Source organism: Accipiter gentilis, chromosome 34 (assembly GCF_929443795.1).
Source record: "Accipiter gentilis chromosome 34, bAccGen1.1, whole genome shotgun sequence".
NCBI lineage: Eukaryota > Metazoa > Chordata > Aves > Accipitriformes > Accipitridae > Astur > Astur gentilis.
In genome coordinates, this window is record NC_064913.1 from 440,211 (window position 1) to 459,127 (window position 18,917).

Sequence of the window (18,917 nt, forward strand, 5' to 3'; positions counted from 1 at the left end):
GGCAGTAGTGCCTCAAAATGTAATCCATTAATATAGGCAAAATGTTTTTCCTTATTTTTATGTCTTTGATTCAAAATTTTAATACACAAATAGCTGTGTAAATTCCTTTTCTGGGAACCTTTCATTTATATTAACGTGCAGTATTATGTGCAATATTAAAAGAGTTTTTTGCCTTACTGAATGTTGCACTTGTCATGAAGCAGTTGTATTTTGATCTCATTATGCTTTGTTTCAGATACTCTGAACTTACTGAAGTCCAGCAGCAGCTAATTAGGGAAACACTCATAACATGGCTGCAAGCACAGGTAAGTATGTCCCTTCACAGTGGTCTTGCATAGTAGGCTTATTAGTGGGCTAACATAATGCCTTGAGTGTGGGCTAAATGTTTAATCTGTCATTTGAGTTTAAAGATGGCTTTCTGAAGATACATGGTATCTGATGGTTAAAAGCTTTAAACATGCTAATCTTGATTAGAAATTCTTTAAATCAGATGTTGTAAAGAAGTCTGTGCTTGAACATATTATTAAATATAAAACTCTTATTTCAGATAATGATTGTGGTTTAATCAGTTGTGTGTAAAATATGGAGTATTAAAAGTTTCCCTTTAGAGAGATAAAATCCAGATTCCTGATGTTCCTGAGTGTCTGGAGGAAGAACAGTAATGCTGTTTTTAAGACCCTCCTGGCCTAACTCCCGTCTACTTAGAATGCTAGCAGATGTTTATAAATGAACAGCAACACTCCTCTGTTAATACTATGGCAGAGTATTGGCTGCTCTTTCTTGTGGAATTAGTTACTGTAGCTGAACATGTAGTATCAGTTGACCCAAGAATTTGCAATCAGCAGAACCGTCAAGTGGGCTGATACAAGCCTTGGCCTATACCTGCCATTATCTAGTTATCATTGCAGTTCTGCACTGAAAATTAACATAGTTGCTTTGTTTGTAGAAAACTTAACAGTAGGAAATGGAATATGATGCAACTTGAAAAAGAACAGATCATTGTGAAATGGATTAAATTACTTTTAATTTCTCTTTGTGGCAAGCTGTCCCATTTAGAAGTTTATAGAAAAGTGGAAAGAGAGAGAGAGGGAGATTGGTAGTGACAGATTCTCCACCCCACCACCCCCGTCCCGCCGCCCTGATGAGCTTAGACTTAGAAACTTCCTTTAGTATTCTTAAAGCTAACATCTAATGTAGGCACAAGCTAGCTACAAGAGGACTGCAACTTGTTTTCTGGAAGTTGTTGTTTACTCCTTTCACCAAACTGCTAAATTAGCTTTTAGTCTTTGAATAGTACACTTAATGTCTTAGTGCTGAATGAAAGGCTTAGGACTGTATCACCCAAAAGTAATGAAACAGGGGAAACATTCTAATTTAGCTAAATTTTCTTCAAAATCCTTGGAAAGCTAAGGCTTTTGATTGATCTCAGCCAGGAAGAGAGGTAGTACATTAATTGATATGCAGAGGTCAACAAGCATATATGATTCTTCTCTAATTTGGTAAGAATTTACAAATAAAATATCTTGTTTCTACCAGATGCTGAATCCCCAGCCTGAGAAGACTTTTATTCGCAACAAAGCAGCGCAAGTCTTTGCATTGCTTTTTGTTACTGAATATCTCACAAAATGGCCCAAGTTTTTTTTTGATATTCTATCAGTAGTTGACCTTAATCCACGAGGTGTGGATATGTACCTCAGAATCCTGATGGCTGTTGATGCTGAGCTGGTAGACCGGGATGTTGTTCATACATCAGAGGCAAGTTATTTTTTTGCATTAAAATTTGTTTTAAATTTCAAAAAAAGTTCTCTTACTTTAATTGGAGCAGAAGACTTGCAGAGATGATGTTGTTTTCCTATGGCAACCCTGCCTTAGAGACATTGGTGGTTTAGATCCAAAAGCCATATGTTTAATGCTTTTTATGATTTCATACTTTTCATTTAATGTATTTTTTGCTTGAAGAGCTAGGAAACAAAAACTAATGGTCTGAGTTAGCCAATTTAATGTTAAACTGACTCATTTTAAAATGTTAACTTCTTCTAGTGCCTGTTTTAAAGAATCCTAACGTCAAAAACCCATTTAATGATCTAGAGGGCTTTTCCACTTTGTCTGCCTTTCTTCAGGGTTTGGGCATTGTGATAGAGCGAAAACTAGGATATTTTGGTTTTATTTCTTGCAAGAAAGAAAATGTGCTCTCTTTGAGTTTCTGATTTGAGTTATCTTGCTAGGACAAGTGGTCTCTAGTAGTGGATACAGAAATGCTCCTAATTTTACAAGATGCTAATCTATGACAAGACTTATTTATTCTTTTTCTGTATTGATAGGAGGCTCGTAGGAACACCTTATTAAAAGATACTATGAGGGAACAGTGCATTCCAAGTTTGGTGGAATCATGGTACCAAATCTTACAAAACTATCAATATAATAACTCAGAGTTGACATGCCAGTGCCTTGAAGTCGTTGGAGCTTATGTATCCTGGATAGATTTGAGCCTGATAGCCAATGAAAGGTAACAGTTTTTTGATGGAATATGTTTGCAAAAATAAGTTTGGTAGCATGCTGACTGTATTTCTATGAAACGGAATTGAAACTCATCTTTGAAAAAGGACTTTATATATAATTATTTGGAGGGTTGGGGTTTTTAGTAGAGTGATAGGCTTTGCAAGCCAAGCTTATATAATGGCGAAAACAGACACTACGTAGTTTGCTGGGTTCTCCTTAAAATGTATAAAATGCTGGGTTTAGTCAGTATAATAGAGTTTAAAACTGTCTTATAAAAAGAAACCATTGTAAACTTGCACACAAATAATATAAAGCTTCTATATGATGCTACTGTGTACATATAAAAATAAACTTTTTTTTCTCTAAAGGTTTATAAATATGCTGCTAGGTCACATGTCTGTGGAAGTTCTCCGGGAAGAAGCTTGTGATTGTTTGTTTGAAATTGTAAATAAGGGAATGGACCCAATTGATAAAACAAAATTGGTTGAATCTTTATGTCAAGTATTGCAGTCTGCTGGCCTCTTCAGTATTGATCAGGTTTGTGTATTGATTTTTACAATAGGAATGAGCCATAGGTTTCCAACAGTTCTTAAATAAGCAAATGAACAGAAAACTATAAAACTAAGTCCACAGATTAGGGAGAATTAGTTGTGCTTCTGCATCAAAGTTAAACACTCCTCACAGTTTTCTCATACTTAAAAGGACAGCTTGTTATTAATATTCCTTGTTCATTTAAAACACTGCATTTTGTTTGTCCTCAGCATGAGGTTTTTTGTTTTAGAAGCAAGGTACTATGTAACTCCTCTGTTCCTCTTCTAAAGCTTGTTGTGCTTACTGTTAATGCTGCTTCTGTGTTTTGTTGCCTTGTTGAATCTTCTGTTCTGAATGATTCCGTAATAGATATTGTAGCCAAGGTAGAGGTTTTTTTAGGGTAAGACTTTAGATCAGCTATGCATGCTTAGGTAGGGGAAAGAGCTTTCTTCAGGGCATGTATGCTCTTCTGCATGTCTGCACCATCAGACATGAGGCTTGAAATTCTTATCGATAAGATGGAAAAATATACCTACTAACAAAACACTCATTCCCTGGCAGTTGCAGTGTTTAAAGAACAGCTGTTTGCTACCTGCCATGGAGAAAGGAACCAGTCCTTATGAAGCTGTAGTCCTTAGATTGCAAGGCAGTTATCTCTTAATTTTGAAGCCTTTTTCTGCATTTTAGTAAGAATACAAATTTGACAATGTGCATTCGTCAGTTCAGGAGGTGTTCCTCAAAATCTTACCTCAGGCTTTCTGAGGAAGACTTGTTATTCTTCTGCTTATATACAGTTATGGCAGGGAGCAAAGCATCTGTCTGGGGTGACTGAGGGGTATTTCTCAATTCTAATCAATGTGTTTCTGCAAAAGCAAACCATAAATATTTAATATTAACTCACTCTTACAGGCAGTACTGAAAGTTACTCGGTATCAGTACTTCTGAAGTGAGCTACAGCTGTTAATTCTTTGAAGTTTTCCCATAAAAAGGTTTTCCTCTTATACAGCCTAAAATTTATGGTAGGTATGTGCTGCTGCTTTTATTTTGAACCTGCTTCTTGCTGTAAAGTAAAAAGAGAAACAAACTAATCTGAAGAAATGAAGCAAGCTACCGTTCTATAATGGAGGTCAGCCAAATCTGGCATTGCTTTAGTTTTTCTCTCTCCATTCCCTGGGGAAAACAAACTAGGCACTTGAACTTTCCATCTAGGAGATAAATGTTGGTTTTACTACTTCTGCATACTAGACAAGGGTAGTAGAATCTGTAAGCTCATGCCATTTAAACATGAGCTCTGTTAGTTAGTATTTTTAATTGGATGTCTTGTCTTGCAGGAAGATGATGTGGATTTTCTGGCCAGATTTTCTAAGCTGGTCAATGGGATGGGGCAAGCATTAATAGCTAGTTGGACTAAATTGATAAAAAATGGGGATATGAAGAGTGCTCAAGATGCTCTGCAAGCTATTGAAGCAAAAGTGGCCCTAATGTTGCAACTGTTAATTCACGAAGATGACGACATCTCATCTAATATCATTGGCTTTTGTTACGACTACCTTCACATCTTGAAACAAGTAAATATGTCTGACTTCAATTTAACATCACTTTTTGACATATGATTTAGTTTTGATATTTTTTTTTGGTGGGAATATATGAATCTCATACTATGTGCAAGCTGACTTGCAAAATAGTTTTTTTGAATTATTAGCATTCAGTATCTTTAATGGCTGTGTTCATGCTATTTCTATACTGTTGTTTAGAAACCTGAAGGAATTGAGTTAAATCTTGTGTTAAGTAGAAAGAAGGCTTGCAGATTGTATGGCTGTTAAAAAAGCAAACCTGTCTTTTCCTGTTAGACAGTAATACAGGAGTTACTATACAAAAAATAACACTTGAAATTTATTTTACAGCTTTCTGCTCTTTCAGACCAACAAAAAGCTAATGTAGAGGTAAGTATTTTCTTTTTACTAGAGATTCTTTTTTTCAGGAATGTATTGGGTCAGAATCTTTGATTTTGCTGAAACAAATCATGTTCTATTTATATGCCTTCAAATGTGCATGTGACAATAATTAAATGGAAGATTTAAAAGTTAAGACAGTATGTTCCATCTTCTGCTAAGTAACTACAGCTGTTTCTTTAAATAGTAAACCTATATTGAATTGTGTATGAAGATGAAAGCTATTTTAGAGCTGGTCTTCCCAAGCAACCCTTAAGCACATGTTGGTAAGCTCCTGTACAGTCTGTACTGTTGATAGAATGTTCTTAAATCAAGACAGAAGAGGGGTTTTTTTTTCCCTGAAGCTTTGTATTTTTATTAAAACCTGCTCTGGTTCCAAAGGCTGGGAAGCAGTATGGGAAGGGTTATCATAAAATTCAACCCTTGATAGTTGGGTTGATCATTAGGTAAATTATGAAAGAAGCTGCAATTAAAATATAACAGTTGTACTTATAATGAGCAGTTATGTGTTAAGCATTTACATTAAGCTGTATATTAAGCTTAAGTTTATATGCTTGAGTTTATACATAAGCTTAAGTTTATATATCAAACATTAAGTTTAATAAATAAGGTTTATGTCCAGTTTTGCAGGTAGTAAACTGTTTGTCTTTTCCAGCACAGTCCTTTTTTTTAATTTCTTTTCCCTATGACCCTTCTGCACCAATGTGGATGTACTAATTTAGATGTTGAACTGGTTAGATTGGTGCAGGTATTTTGTAAGTCTGTACAGCTGACAGCTGTGATTCCTTTTCCTTTACAAAGAAAACTGAATTCTGTACCTGTTCTAACATGAAAAGTTGAATTTGGATAACTGTGGTCTAGATTATCTTGATCTAGTTTTGTCTAATGTCTGTTTAAATTGGATTAGGTAACACAATAAGAGAAGTTTGATAACATCACTGAATCTTTTTATTTTTGTAACTATGTCTCTATAACTGGATCAAACAAAATTACTACTGCAGTGCACTTAAGACATTTAAAGTCTGAATGTTACTGTCCTGGAATCTGTTTTGTTAAACTTGCTTTCATACTGAAGAACTTCATGTTATAATTATTTCTTGATTTTACTGAGCACTTCTTGAGGATTTGTGTTAAACTGAGAAGTGATCATAGTGATCATCTAACTCATAAGAAAGTACTTGGAAATACTCTAAATCTTATTGTTGTCTGTTATAAGCTTTAAATTGTGTGCTTAGCAGCATTCCTTTAAAGTTTTGCACCTAAGAAGTCCTCACCTTCAATTTGTTCATTATTTGAACAGGAAAAAAGGTGGTCTTGTTTATTGTGCTTTTGAAGTCCCTAAGTTTTTTTCTTTTTTTCTTTTTTTTTTCTTCTCATCAGTAGGATCACATTTTTAATTCTTAAAATGGCAGGTGTTTCTAAGCATTTCTGGCTACAAGCATATCACATTAATGTTTTGCAATTATTTTAATTCTTTAATACGGCTTCTTATGGAGAAGCAGAGACTTCTCACAGATGATGCTGACACTTAGTGTTAATAGAAAGCTTGATGACATTCTTGCTATTTGATCATGTTCTTCCTCAAAGTATTACAAGTGTATTTCTGCAAGATCATCAGGAATTTAGCTTCAATTTAATTCATTGGTCCATTTTAGTGATAAAGAACATCAGGTTTTGCCCTTAATGAAAAATGTAGTTGTGATTGATTTGTCAAAAGTCTTGTTCAGTTTTTTTTAAATTTACCTTGTTGCCTTGTTTATTATTTGTCTGGAATTTATGGCTGGCTGCATTCAGAACCTCCAGTACTGGAAGAGAATCACAAAATGATAATTAAGTTCTTGCTGGTATGATCAGCATTTTCATTTGCTATTGTTGTAATAAAAGCTGTTGGCTACTGAATTTAACCAATATGGAAAAAAAAAAAGACAGAAGTTTGTTTTCTCACCTTGTAGTAGGTATAGGGATGAGGTACTCTGTAATGCTAATCAAATACCTGTTATAATTCTACAGTCTTCTCCAGTGTTCAGTGAACCCATTTCTTGTAATAGGCATATGGAAAATGGCCTGCCTCTCATTCAGTTTTAATTATTCAGAATAGCTTTCTGTCCATGTGGAATATTTTAGATTTAATAAACATTTCTGTAGCTTCCCTAGAACAAACTTAAAATGAAAATTCAAATATAATAGATTTTTAAACACTTGTTTTAGCTGTATGTGTCAGTCCAATTTCTCCATCCTGGAATGCATGAATGGAATTGAGTACTCCATGTATTTTAAACATTAAAGCAGAGTTCTAAAAACTTGAACTGGTAAATGCTTAGTAAGATCAAAGTTATACATTTAGAGTTTGGAACTTCAGTAGAGGTGAGATCAAGTCTTTATTGCTGTTTTAGGACTTCCCAACAGTCCCTACTAAGATGAAATTGCATGTCAGTGCTTTAACTGATCTAACAACTTGCTGCTGCTGAAAAGGGAAGGTTTTGCTTTGCTTACTCTTGTTTGCTGCTCCTTACTCTGGATTCTTTGCTGGACCAATTCAGCTTGTTAACCTGTCCCCCAAAAAAACCTTTCCAGGATGTTGAGCCAATAGAAAAGTTAATGTTGTTGCAAAGCTGACCTGCCCCTTTAACCTTTGACAACTTGTTTAGCTTCCTCTGCTGAGTTCAGTCATCTTAATTGTTGTTTCCAGTGTGAGCTGAACAGCATAGATTACAAGCAGGAAACAAAGCCAGATAATACTATCAGAGACCGAGAGCTCCAAGTCATCTATGCTGTGTATCTGGAATGGCATCTGTGTATTGTTTGGATATAATCCATTTGTTTTAGTTTGGACTGTTACTTCTGCTAAACCTCTGAAAATAATAATTCAAATGGGATTTAAGGTATTCGTAAACATGTAACACTTGCTTTAATGTTTCCTTTACTCTAGGACTTTAACTGTTGCTGGTTATCACTTGCCTGCTTCTGTGCTCACAGCTCTGTTTTTATCTTAGGCAATCATGTTGGCTGTTATGAAGAAGTTGACATATGATGAAGAATATAATTTTGAAAATGAGGTATTGTGTTATATGAATAAACAGACAAATGCAAATTAAATTACAGGTAGTAAAACTTGCTCACACTTTTAAAATCTGTGTTTTTCATAGACTAAAGATTTGAAGATAGGAAGCAAAGGTCTGTAGGCTGAATTTTTTTCCTATGTGGAAAGCTTTCTTTAAGCTCTAGGCATGTCTGCATAGGACAAAACACAGTAAAGGGATATTCAAGCCAGTTCAGTTAACAGAATATTTCTGGCTGCATTTGTGCGGAACTATTCCTAGGCAAATACAGCTGTGCTGTTAGCTAAACATAGCTGTTGAGCTGGCTTGTTCAGTGTGAGTTTGTGTGTTTCCGCACATCACTTCTGTGTCTTGCAAAAAGATCAGAGAATCATTGTGTAATGAAACTCTTTAAGAGATGCTGCTTGACCTACTTCAGGTGGTCAAATCTCTGCAAAAATAATCTAAAGGAGGAGGAAGGTCTTTGACTTCACTTTCTCCCATGCTTACATCTCTGTCAGCCAGCAATAATGATTGGATATGTTAGACTTACTTTTGCTCCAGGCTGTTTGGCAAGCTATAGTCTTAAAAAGGTTAACTTAAACTGTATGCAGTCATCATAAATGTTTCTGTCAGTTTAATTTTGAAACTAAGCTAGATGCTGAGAATGAACATCTTCGAGGAGTGAGTCAATTTTCAAGAATTGGGTCAATAAGGCTTTGCCAAGAGCGTTTTCTTTCTTGTACTTTTGGCTAGTTTTCAGTTTGGAAAGCCTTTTTAATATGTTTCTGGACTGAATGCAGTGGATCTCTACATTTTACAACCAGCCAAAAAAGGAGCCTGCTGTTATGTTGCAAGAGCATAGGGTGAGCATTATTGAATTCTCTGACTGTGGTATACTGTTCTTGTATGTACATATTTTGTTTTAGGTGTAATTGTCTAAAATGGTTGTGGATTAATTTAAACATGAAAATATGGACTTCACTGACATGTGAATGTTTCATAGGGTGAAGATGAAGCAATGTTTGTGGAGTACAGAAAACAGTTGAAACTGTTGCTGGACAGACTTGCTCAGGTCTCACCAGAGTTACTGTTGGCATCTGTCCGCAGAGTTTTTAACACTACACTTCAGTAAGTTGGGTTTTTTAATGTGTTTACACAATGCCTTTAGCTTTTTTGCTTTTGTAACTGTCAGAGTTTGTAATGAACGCAAGTGCGATGTAGCAAGGCAAAGCCAATTAATAGAATGAGCTTGTTACAACATCATGATAAAAATGGCTTTGTATAATCTTTTATTCACCTGCTCAGAAACAAAAACTTTTCTTTTTCTAACCTTAAATGGCAGCTAATTTTTTTTCCCTAGAGGTGTTTCTTGATCTTCATCATTTTCCTACGCAACAACAGCCAATTTGGACAGGTGTTCAATTTATACCTCAAGGAAATACTTATGAGATGTGGCAAACAATTTTATGTATTACTGCTATCAGAAAACCAAGGTTGGATAGGGAAAAGAAACAGAAGTGAAGTATTTTTTACAAAAAGAGCAGAACCAATCCTGGAAACTTTGTATGTATATAAAGAAATGTTACTACTAGTTGCCTGACTAGGAGGATAGTTGTGTGTATACAAACAGGAATCCAGTATTGTTGGTGGCTTCATTGTACCTTATTCTTTAGTGAGCCCTCTTTTTAAGTGAAGCTGAATGGCTTGTCCACATGTCATAGTAGGTGCTTTTTTACCAAAATAAGCACTTCAAGAAATCTGTAGCTTTCAAGTTGAAACTGGTAAAAGAAAATTGGTGGCACTGTGGTGGAGAGGTGCTGTGTTTGTGGATTAAGTCTTTCAGAAGCATCCTGAAATACTGCCTAGGTCTTACACTGTTTTTCTTACTTTAAGTCTGCTCTTTTTATGCTGTCCATCTGAAGAAAGGTCGAAAGAAAATGCTAACATGGTAGAAACTGTGATTATTTCATAAGCTACTACAGACTAACATGATCTTCATACTCTTTCTCTAGGAATTGGCAGACTACGCGATTTATGGAAGTAGAAGTAGCAATAAGGCTGCTGTATATGTTGGCTGAGGCTCTTCCTGTATCTCACGGCGCTCACTTCTCTGGTGATGTTACAAAAGCTACGGCTTTACAAGACATGATGAGAACGGTAAGCATGTGTGTTGTGGGAGCTATTTAAAAATGTTAATAAAGACTGGAACATTCCAGTTCAAATGGCTCATCTTACTTACCAGCATATCACTTACATTGTAGTTTGGTGTTATAAATGGCTAAAGTACTAACTTGCTAATGCTTTTATTTGTAGCTGGTGACTTCTGGTGTTAGTGCCTATCAACATACATCAGTTACCCTGGAATTCTTTGAAACAGTGGTTAGATATGAAAAATTCTTTGCTGTTGAACCTCAGCACATTCCAACTGTTCTAGTAAGTTTCATCTCATTTACATTTTTGGCTAGGTAAGTTCTTTAGACTTAGGAAATTTTCTTATTTTCTGAAGGTCTCTAAAGAAACTGGGTTTTTTGAAATTGTTGGATTATTAGCTTCCCCCCCCCCCCCCCCCCCCCTTGTTTAGGGAGTCTAAGACTGAGATACTTTCTTGATTGCAGATGGCATTTTTAGATCACCGTGGTCTTCGCCATACAAGTCCCAAAGTACGAAGTCGAACAGCTTACCTCTTTTCCAGATTTGTCAAGTCTCTTAAGTGAGTAAAGCTGTTACAAATGTATCCCAATGGCACTGAATTTACCACACATAGCCCTTCAGTACATCACAGTTGTCATTGAAACAGGCTGGCCTTCAAATGGACTGCAATGAAGTAATATATCGAAACAGTGCTCTAGCAGGGTAGTCCTGTTGTGTAATACTAAGGTAGCAGTGGAAAAAATTTTCACAGAACAAAGAACTGGAATACATATGCTTAGCTTACTTTGATTAGATGTTAAAACTGATCAACAACGTAAACGCCTGTCCTGCTTTTCCTCATTGAGCAGAGCTGAGAGTGAGTGGATCTGGAGACTCCCAAGAGTAACTTTTCACTGTCCCTGACCAAATTCTGAATATTTACAGAATTTATACTGGTGAAGTTTACTCAGTGTATTAGAGCCCTTCAAACAGTCCTGTCCTGTTGGTCTTATTTCACAGGCATGTATTTAATGTAGAGGCAGGAGAAGCTCCAAGATGGTTCAGATTTCAGAAGGATCCTATTTTTCAGCTGTTAATGAAAATATTTCACTCTGATGAGTGCGGCTATTAATGCATGTTTAAAAAGAAGAGGGAAAGAAAGAAATGTTTATTTCCCACTATGTCATGTATCTATTTGGCCTACCACAAGCACTGTATCCATAAGCCAGATTTTTCTACAGCAGTGCTTTGATATTTAAAGGGGAGTTCTGTACTGAGAGGGTAGTTTAGTGTCTAGCTTTACAGCTTAAATAAAATACCAGGAAACCTGTACAGATGCGCACACTTCTAAATAGCGTTATGTACTTGTGTTTTATTTCAGTAAGCAAATGAATCCCTTTATTGAAGATGTTCTGAATAGAATACAAGACCTGCTGGAACTTTCTCCCCCTGTGAGTATTTACAGCAGGTTTTTGTAATAAATAAGGCTTGCACTTATTGGTGTGCCTGTGTACTTACTGAATTGTAAGCTTAGCACACAAACATTTAAACACAAATAATTGCCCTGCTTTTTTGGTGTGAGATCACTCACATGCTTACATTTGTACCTAATTTTAATAATCTTGCTTATGTGTGTTTCTGGGAGTATAGGCTAGAGATGGGTATGTATAGAAGGCTCTCTGAATCGTATAAAAATAGTTGTTCCTTCAACTATGTTTTTACCTGTACTTGACACTTCTACTTAAGTAGGAAGAGAATAAAACTATTGTAAATATACTATATAGATTACTTAGCTTGCTTAAAGAAAGAGTAGTATCTTTAAACTTTGATAAAGGACATTTAGTGAATTATGCGTGTTATCTTCCATTTTAGGAAAATGGTTACCAGGCTCTGTTAAGCAGTGATGATCAACTTTTCATTTATGAAACAGCTGGAGTATTAATAGTTAACAGCGAATACTCTGCAGAAAGAAAACAGGTTCTAATGAGGAATTTGTTGACTCCACTGATGGAGAAGTTCAAAGTATTGTTAGAAAAACTGATGATGGCACAAGATGAGGACAGACAGATGGCACTGGCTGACTGCCTCAATCATGCTGTTGGGTTTGCTAGGTAGGTACAGCACAGTGACTCTGTGTGTGTTTCTGGTTTGAATAAAAGGGAAATATAAAGCATTTATTGGGAGGAGGGGCTGAGTTTCTACCTGTGCTTTATTGACCTAAAGAATCATCAGTGGTTGTAGAATTTCTTACGGTAGCCCAGAAAATGAGTTAAGTCCCCTTAGAAAAGGCTGCTATGGGTGGAGATACGGAGAACGTTGAGCAAGTTTATAGTGAACCAGCATCTATTCCCTTCCTCAAAGAATTGTATGGAGCTGTTCTAATCATATGTTGTTTATAAATTGTTAGAATTTAATTCTCCAAGCCTGCCAAAGTGTAGCTACTTCATATCAAATAATACAGTTCATTACTTCCAGTGTCTGGCTCCCATTTCATGAAAAGTAATATTCTAATTTAGTGCCTGGGTTTTAAAGCATATGTTGTTCTCCATGTTATTGCTTCTTCATTGTATTGGAACATATATTGGAACACGAGCTTATATGCAACTTGCTGTATTGCTTTTACAGCCGAACCAGCAAGGCTTTCAGCAATAAGCAAACTGTAAAACAATGTGGCTGCTCAGAGGTTTATCTGGACTGCTTACAGACATTTTTGCCAGCTCTCAGCTGTCCATTACAAAAGGAAGTTCTGAGAAGTGGTGTCCGCACTTTCCTTCACCGCATGATTATTTGCCTAGAGGAGGAAGTTCTTCCCTTCATTCCTTCTGCCTCTGAACACATGCTTAAAGATTGTGAAGCAAAAGATCTTCAAGAATTCATTCCTCTTATAAACCAAATAACAGCTAAGTTTAAGGTATGATACTGCATAAGCTTTTCAGGTCAAAGTGTTGCTGCTATCTCATCTTTGCTGGTTCCAGAAAAATAGCTATGTGTCAGAACCTTATCTCACAATTGATAAATAAGTGAAATACTAAGTGAAATAAGTGAAATAATAGAAATACTAAGGCTGCTACTGGGAAACACAGTCTTCACCCACAGTCTTACACTTCTGGACTCGCAGTGGTTAAATGAGTGTTTTTCTTTGGTTAGTCTCAGAATTTTATGTTGTTTCTAAATTTCTGGGTTTAATATTTTAAAATAAAATACTACTTGCAGCACAAAATTCTTTTTTTTATTGATGCAATTAACTTCATGCCCTGCACTGAAGTGTTAAGCTAATGTTACAAACTATGCAAGCTCTGAAGTGAATTTTCTCATTTCTTACAATGAGATTTCCAGGAGATACAGAAATATCAGATGTGCTTATAGGGAGGAATACTGATTTACAAAATCTCGATGTGGTGGTGTTGCACAAAAATGTATGCTGAGGCTTCATGCATTGTTATTCAAAATAGGTTGACAAATATGGAGGTTTTGAAATGGAGGTATGAGATATGTATTAAGCAGGAGTAGGACTGTCAAGTGATTATCTAGCAAAAGTTCTTGAAGTGTAGCCTTTGAGAGCTTCCTAGTTTTAAATGGTTCAAATGCAAGTCAATGAAATACATGAAATTACTTACCTGTTACTTGTGGTTCATTCCCTGGAGCTGCCACAAGAATATTGCACTGTTGTGAATGGGATGGGAAATTTATTGCTGTATTGAGAAGGTTAAGAAGCCGTTTAAATAAGTCTCTCAGCAGAATGCAAAATTAAAATTACTAAAAGTAAAGAGAAGTGCATTTTGTGAGCAGTAGAACAGAGCCATAATATACCTGTGTGAATCTAGCATGTGGATCTCTGTTTGCAGTATCCCATCGGGAGAGCAGATTTTGAAAAATCAAGTAGTTTGGGGATTAGGGAGAAAGACTCTTATTACTCTATTCCTTTTAGCAATTTATGCTAAAAGCAATTCAAGATAACAGTAGATAATTAAAAATAGTCTGTGTAAGGTGGGGAAGGTTTAAAAAAAAAAAAGTCACAGGAGCAAGACTGGACAAATACCATGTTCAGGTGTAATGTTTAATGTTGTATGATACTGTACCATTCTTATTACAATATGCTAAAATAAAGAACCTAGCTTCAATAGTCTCACCTTGAATACCTTCAGGATACAGTGAAGAGAAGATTAAAGATAAAACCTTGCTTAAGCATTAAGAAATGAACATCTGAGTTGTCTCTTTATGGAACTCTAGTGTGTGGCTAGCATACAACTTCAGTTTTTCAATTCATAAGTGTTCAACTATTTTAGTGCCCTAATATATATTTCTCACTGCAAGTAGGACATAAATGACAAATTTATTCTGTAATGCCAGTAGTATTTCAGCTCAGGAAAACTTTTCTTTAAGCAGTCTTTAAAGATGAGTGCTACAAAAGTGGCCTGATGCAAGTTTTAACATCTTAGAGATGCATTTTCTGTAACTATAGTGACTTTACAGTAGCCCCTCTTGATATTTCAGGGAATTCGAGATAGTGTCTGTCTGAACAGAAGCATGAGAAATCCTGAAAAACTTCTGTTCCTACTCAGGATGAGACTAGATAGGACTAGATGTTTTTGTGCAAAAGACTTGAAATAGGTGGAGTATAGGTCAAGATGCAGTAATGTTCATGGTGACTCTGATGTGACTCACTTTGTTATAAGTAGTTGGTACATGAAAATACTAACTTCAAAGGTGAATCAAAGCTGAGAATTGTAAAAAGCCCTTAAGTTTTCATTTCGACATGTTCAATTTGTGTAGCTGTTTGAGTTGATACCCTCTTCCAATCTTCACAGACACAGGTTTCACCTTTTCTGCAACAGATGTTTATGCCGCTACTTCATGCTATTTTTGAGGTGTTGCTCCTTCCAGCAGAAGAAAATGACCAGTCTGCTGCTTTAGAAAAACAAATGTTACGGAGGAGTTACTTTGCTTTTCTGCAGACAGTAACTGGCAGTGGAATGAGTGAAGTCATAGCTAATCAAGGTAAGTAGTTCAGTTTCTCAAGGGATAGTACTGTGGTTGTTCTCATCTAAGCTTTGTCTATGAAAATTATTAGCCTAGTTCCTGTCAAGTACTATTAACTATGTTAAGGTAGAATGGACTAATGTAAACACAGTATTTAACTGACATGTTGCACAAGAAGTTGGGTTTGTGAAATCCAGCTATAATAGGCATGTTCTTCCTATTGATCTTTTCAGCTTATGTGTGATCACTGTGTCTATAAGGACAAGAATAGTGTATAATCTTCATTGCATCATTGTATTCGATTGGTGAATCGGAGCTCATACATATGTAACAATGTGTAGCAATGTTTGTGCTGTTGGGCAAGACCACTCACAGCTGCTAGTATTCATTGTGATATTCATCTTCTGAAGGACACATCTGTAACTTCTGTAATTTTTTTATTACTGTCACCTGATCTTGTTATCTATGGTAGAAGGCATCATGTGACTTACATATGTAGTTACCAGGTTTCCCTTTGTGGCCAAATGCAGATTAGTGCTTTTCATAGCAGGAATTTGAAGTCGAATGTCCAGTTGCTTCATTCTTCAAGTAATTCTCTTGGTTTGTATTCCATTAAAATGGCTAGGGACTTAAGAAGCTTTAAACTGGCTCATCTGGTAGATGGAGATCAGAATTCCTTCCCCCAATCCTAAAATAATGGTAATACGTGTAAGAAAGGAAAGGGTGGCGTTAAGTAGTAAGTGAGAGCTTTCTTGAAAGAGGCACTTGATAGTTGTGATAGGCCAAGAAATTTTTAAAGGAATCAAACAGAAATAAGCATAAATGCAGCACAGAAATTTTCAAGTGTGATAAAAATACCTTTCCATATATTGGAAGGTAAGCGAACTACTTTAGTACTGCTGAGTTCTAATTAACTCTACTAGGTTTGGGTAGAGAGGAGAAAACTTGTATTTGTAAGCAGGTCAAAGTACCCCCCTCACCTTTATGTGTATTAAAGGCCGAAAGAGCATTTAAAATCTCCAAACTTCAAAAAAAAATACCCCCCAAAAAAACAAACTAAACAAAAAAAAAACCCAATTATAACCTAAATAAGAGTTGTCTTGCATCATAGGGGAAACTTTAAAAAAATATTTGAGACTTGTGCAAAAAAGACCTGTTTTGAAGTTGAAGCATGTCTTCCAGGTCAGTATTTATATAAAATAGTGTAAGAGTACAGAAACATATTAGGCTGCAAATTGAAATGACAAGCTTGTTTTAATGTGTTTAAGGTGCAGAGAACGTGGAGCGTGTGTTGTTCACTGTCATTCAAGGAGCAGTGGATTACCCAGATCCTATTGCACAGAAGACTTGTTTTATTATTCTTTCTAAGTTGGTGGAGCTTTGGGGTAAGCTGTCTTTCCATAATTCCTTTGTAGCTGCTACTAACCATGAAGCAATAATAGAATATGGAATGTTATTTTTCTTTTCAGGAGGTAAAGATGGACCAGTAGGTTTTGCAGACTTTGTCTACAAGCACATTGTTCCTGCATGTTTCTTAGCACCTTTGAAGCAAACATTTGACTTGGCAGATGCCCAGACAGTACTGGTGTGTATTATAGATGGGGGTTTTTTTCTTTAGTTGTTGTGGGGCAGATTCAAGTTAAGAAACCTACAATGACTGTGGTGTCAAAGATTGTTGTCTCACAAATAAAATCCCTTGTGTTTTTTATTGAGGTACCTGGATGATTAATTATTGAATATTGTGGTACTGTATTCTGTAGTTCACCTATGCTCAAAATCAAGCTAGAGAATTGCAGGTCTGAGTATTTAACATGGACCTATATTACTTATTAACTAATGTTCAGTGAAAGTGAATGCACGCAGGTGGCTGTTCTTTAGTTCATTTTGGGTTCAGCTGTGACAAATTTTTCTGGTTAGTGGAACAAAAATTGGAAGATTGAGGCTCAGTTAGCATTGTGTGAAGGGAAGATAAGGGAATAATGGCATGAACTAGCCCTTGGTTTAGGCCTTGTTAGGTTCTTTGGCTTTAAATACTTAACCAATAGACAAACAGTCTAATGTTATGTATTACATTGCAGGCTTTATCAGAATGTGCAGTGACGTTAAAAACAATTCATCTCAAAAGGGTAAGCTTCATAATACTTTGCAGGGAATAATTCTTGCAGGTTTCTTTCTAGTGCTTTTATCAATTTCTAAAAATTAGATACTAGGGTGAATTACTACTCTACTTTTATATAAAATGATAAGATGACCATAATGTTGTGTAGGAATACAGGATGCAGTTGTTTTACCTCTTGATAAATTACTGCAAAATATTAACTCTTCATTAAGGAGAAAAATCTGCTCACTTGGTTGTTACTGTGTTTAATTGATCAATTGGCATTCTTTCACTTTTCAGTGTAGTACTTAAACTGACATAAAAGAGCGATTAGAGATGTACTATAGAGTACCTCTGTGAAAACTAAAGTGTCTTTCGAAGTGTAGCAGACTAGATTGAAAAACATTCATGAAAAAAATGAATTTTGCACTGTCTAATGACTAAAACACTATAGTATAATTCCATTTGTAATGGAAAATGAAACAGTTTCTATGTTCATGTTACTGTTTCTTGCTACACCCTTTAATTTGCCTGCTAACTTTTTCTGTCAGATGCAAGTAAAAGTCATAACTACACAAATTGTAAGAAGTTACAAACTGACAGAGAAGAGGTTGTGTTTTAATTGATGAGAGCTGCTGAGTTTGTTCCTTTTCCCCCAAAAGCAGTGAAGAGGTAATTTTGTAGGAAATCAAGCTTTGGTAAATAACTTCCTATTACAAATGCTGTTTCTTTTACCACTTCTGATACAAATATAGGAAAATTATCTGAAAACTTTTCCCTTCATGTGAGCTGTATACCATGTTCTAGTTCTAGGGTAACTTCTGTGTAAATTAATAAAGTTGATTCACTTTCCCTGGTTAGATGTATTGGGTTATGTTTGTGTACTGCCAGGGTACAGTAATCCCTCTTGTGATGAGAGGTACCTGATAAATACAAATAAAGAAAACAAAAACTAATGTGCTAACCAAAACAGAACTGTCTGCTTCTCTCAAAGGATTGGAAGTTCCATTTTATTACTGTTTAGTCGACTGCAAATTTACGTAGTCAATGTTATGAGAAACACTATGTTCAGTGTACTTGGCTACTAAATTCCACTATGGGAGTAGATTGGTAAAGCAGATGGCAGATACTAATTGCCAAATGTTTATTTATTTTCCTTTCATATGTCAGATAGTGAAATTAGGGCCGCCGCCTTTCTTAACTGACTCCTACAGTTGACATGTCACAAACTGGCTGTATTGTAATTCTTATTTCAGTGCAATTTTCAGTGCATTCTTCTGCTGTGTAACAAATACCAAATTGCAGTAGAATCCTTAATGCCAAGGTTGAGAAATCTTTGTTTGCTAACAGCTGAGAATAACATGAGCATTTGGTATTTGATATGCATAACTTCTCTGTAAAATAGTCATGTAGACCACCTGTTTTCAAACTCTTCTGTTACCATACAGTATAGGGCTATGACTGCCCATTTGTACAAAAATATACTTGAACAAATTGTGTACTGCTTTTCTCTAGGGTCCTGAGTGCATTCAGTATCTTCAGCAAGAGTATTTGCCTTCTTTGCAAGTAGCTCCTGAGATAATTCAGGTAGGAATTCCTAAAAGAACATTTGGAAAACTCTTAGTATCATAAATGTTAAATGAACAAAATGAATACTGACAAAGTTAACCTCCTACCATTCCTCAG

General features: G+C 35.7%; 1 protein-coding gene across 3 annotated transcripts in view; it reads left to right on the top strand.

The window, feature by feature from the left end:
- XPOT (exportin for tRNA) overlaps window positions 1-18,917 on the top strand; it is a 29,286-nt gene that overhangs the window by 8,405 nt on the left and 1,964 nt on the right. For 2 of the 3 annotated variants that reach the window (XM_049792200.1, XM_049792198.1), the window contains 19 exons: window positions 236-305; window positions 1,537-1,755; window positions 2,322-2,506; window positions 2,868-3,036; window positions 4,362-4,598; window positions 4,935-4,973; window positions 7,976-8,038; window positions 9,027-9,151; window positions 10,036-10,180; window positions 10,337-10,456; window positions 10,639-10,733; window positions 11,535-11,604; window positions 12,026-12,264; window positions 12,779-13,064; window positions 14,962-15,151; window positions 16,402-16,518; window positions 16,603-16,718; window positions 17,212-17,259; window positions 18,747-18,818. In XM_049792200.1, coding sequence (XP_049648157.1) covers window positions 236-305; window positions 1,537-1,755; window positions 2,322-2,506; window positions 2,868-3,036; window positions 4,362-4,598; window positions 4,935-4,973; window positions 7,976-8,038; window positions 9,027-9,151; window positions 10,036-10,180; window positions 10,337-10,456; window positions 10,639-10,733; window positions 11,535-11,604; window positions 12,026-12,264; window positions 12,779-13,064; window positions 14,962-15,151; window positions 16,402-16,518; window positions 16,603-16,718; window positions 17,212-17,259; window positions 18,747-18,818 — 2,605 coding nt within the window. The remainder of the gene's footprint in view (window positions 1-235; window positions 306-1,536; window positions 1,756-2,321; window positions 2,507-2,867; window positions 3,037-4,361; window positions 4,599-4,934; window positions 4,974-7,975; window positions 8,039-9,026; window positions 9,152-10,035; window positions 10,181-10,336; window positions 10,457-10,638; window positions 10,734-11,534; window positions 11,605-12,025; window positions 12,265-12,778; window positions 13,065-14,961; window positions 15,152-16,401; window positions 16,519-16,602; window positions 16,719-17,211; window positions 17,260-18,746; window positions 18,819-18,917) is intronic. The other variant, XM_049792201.1, reaches the window with a different exon arrangement.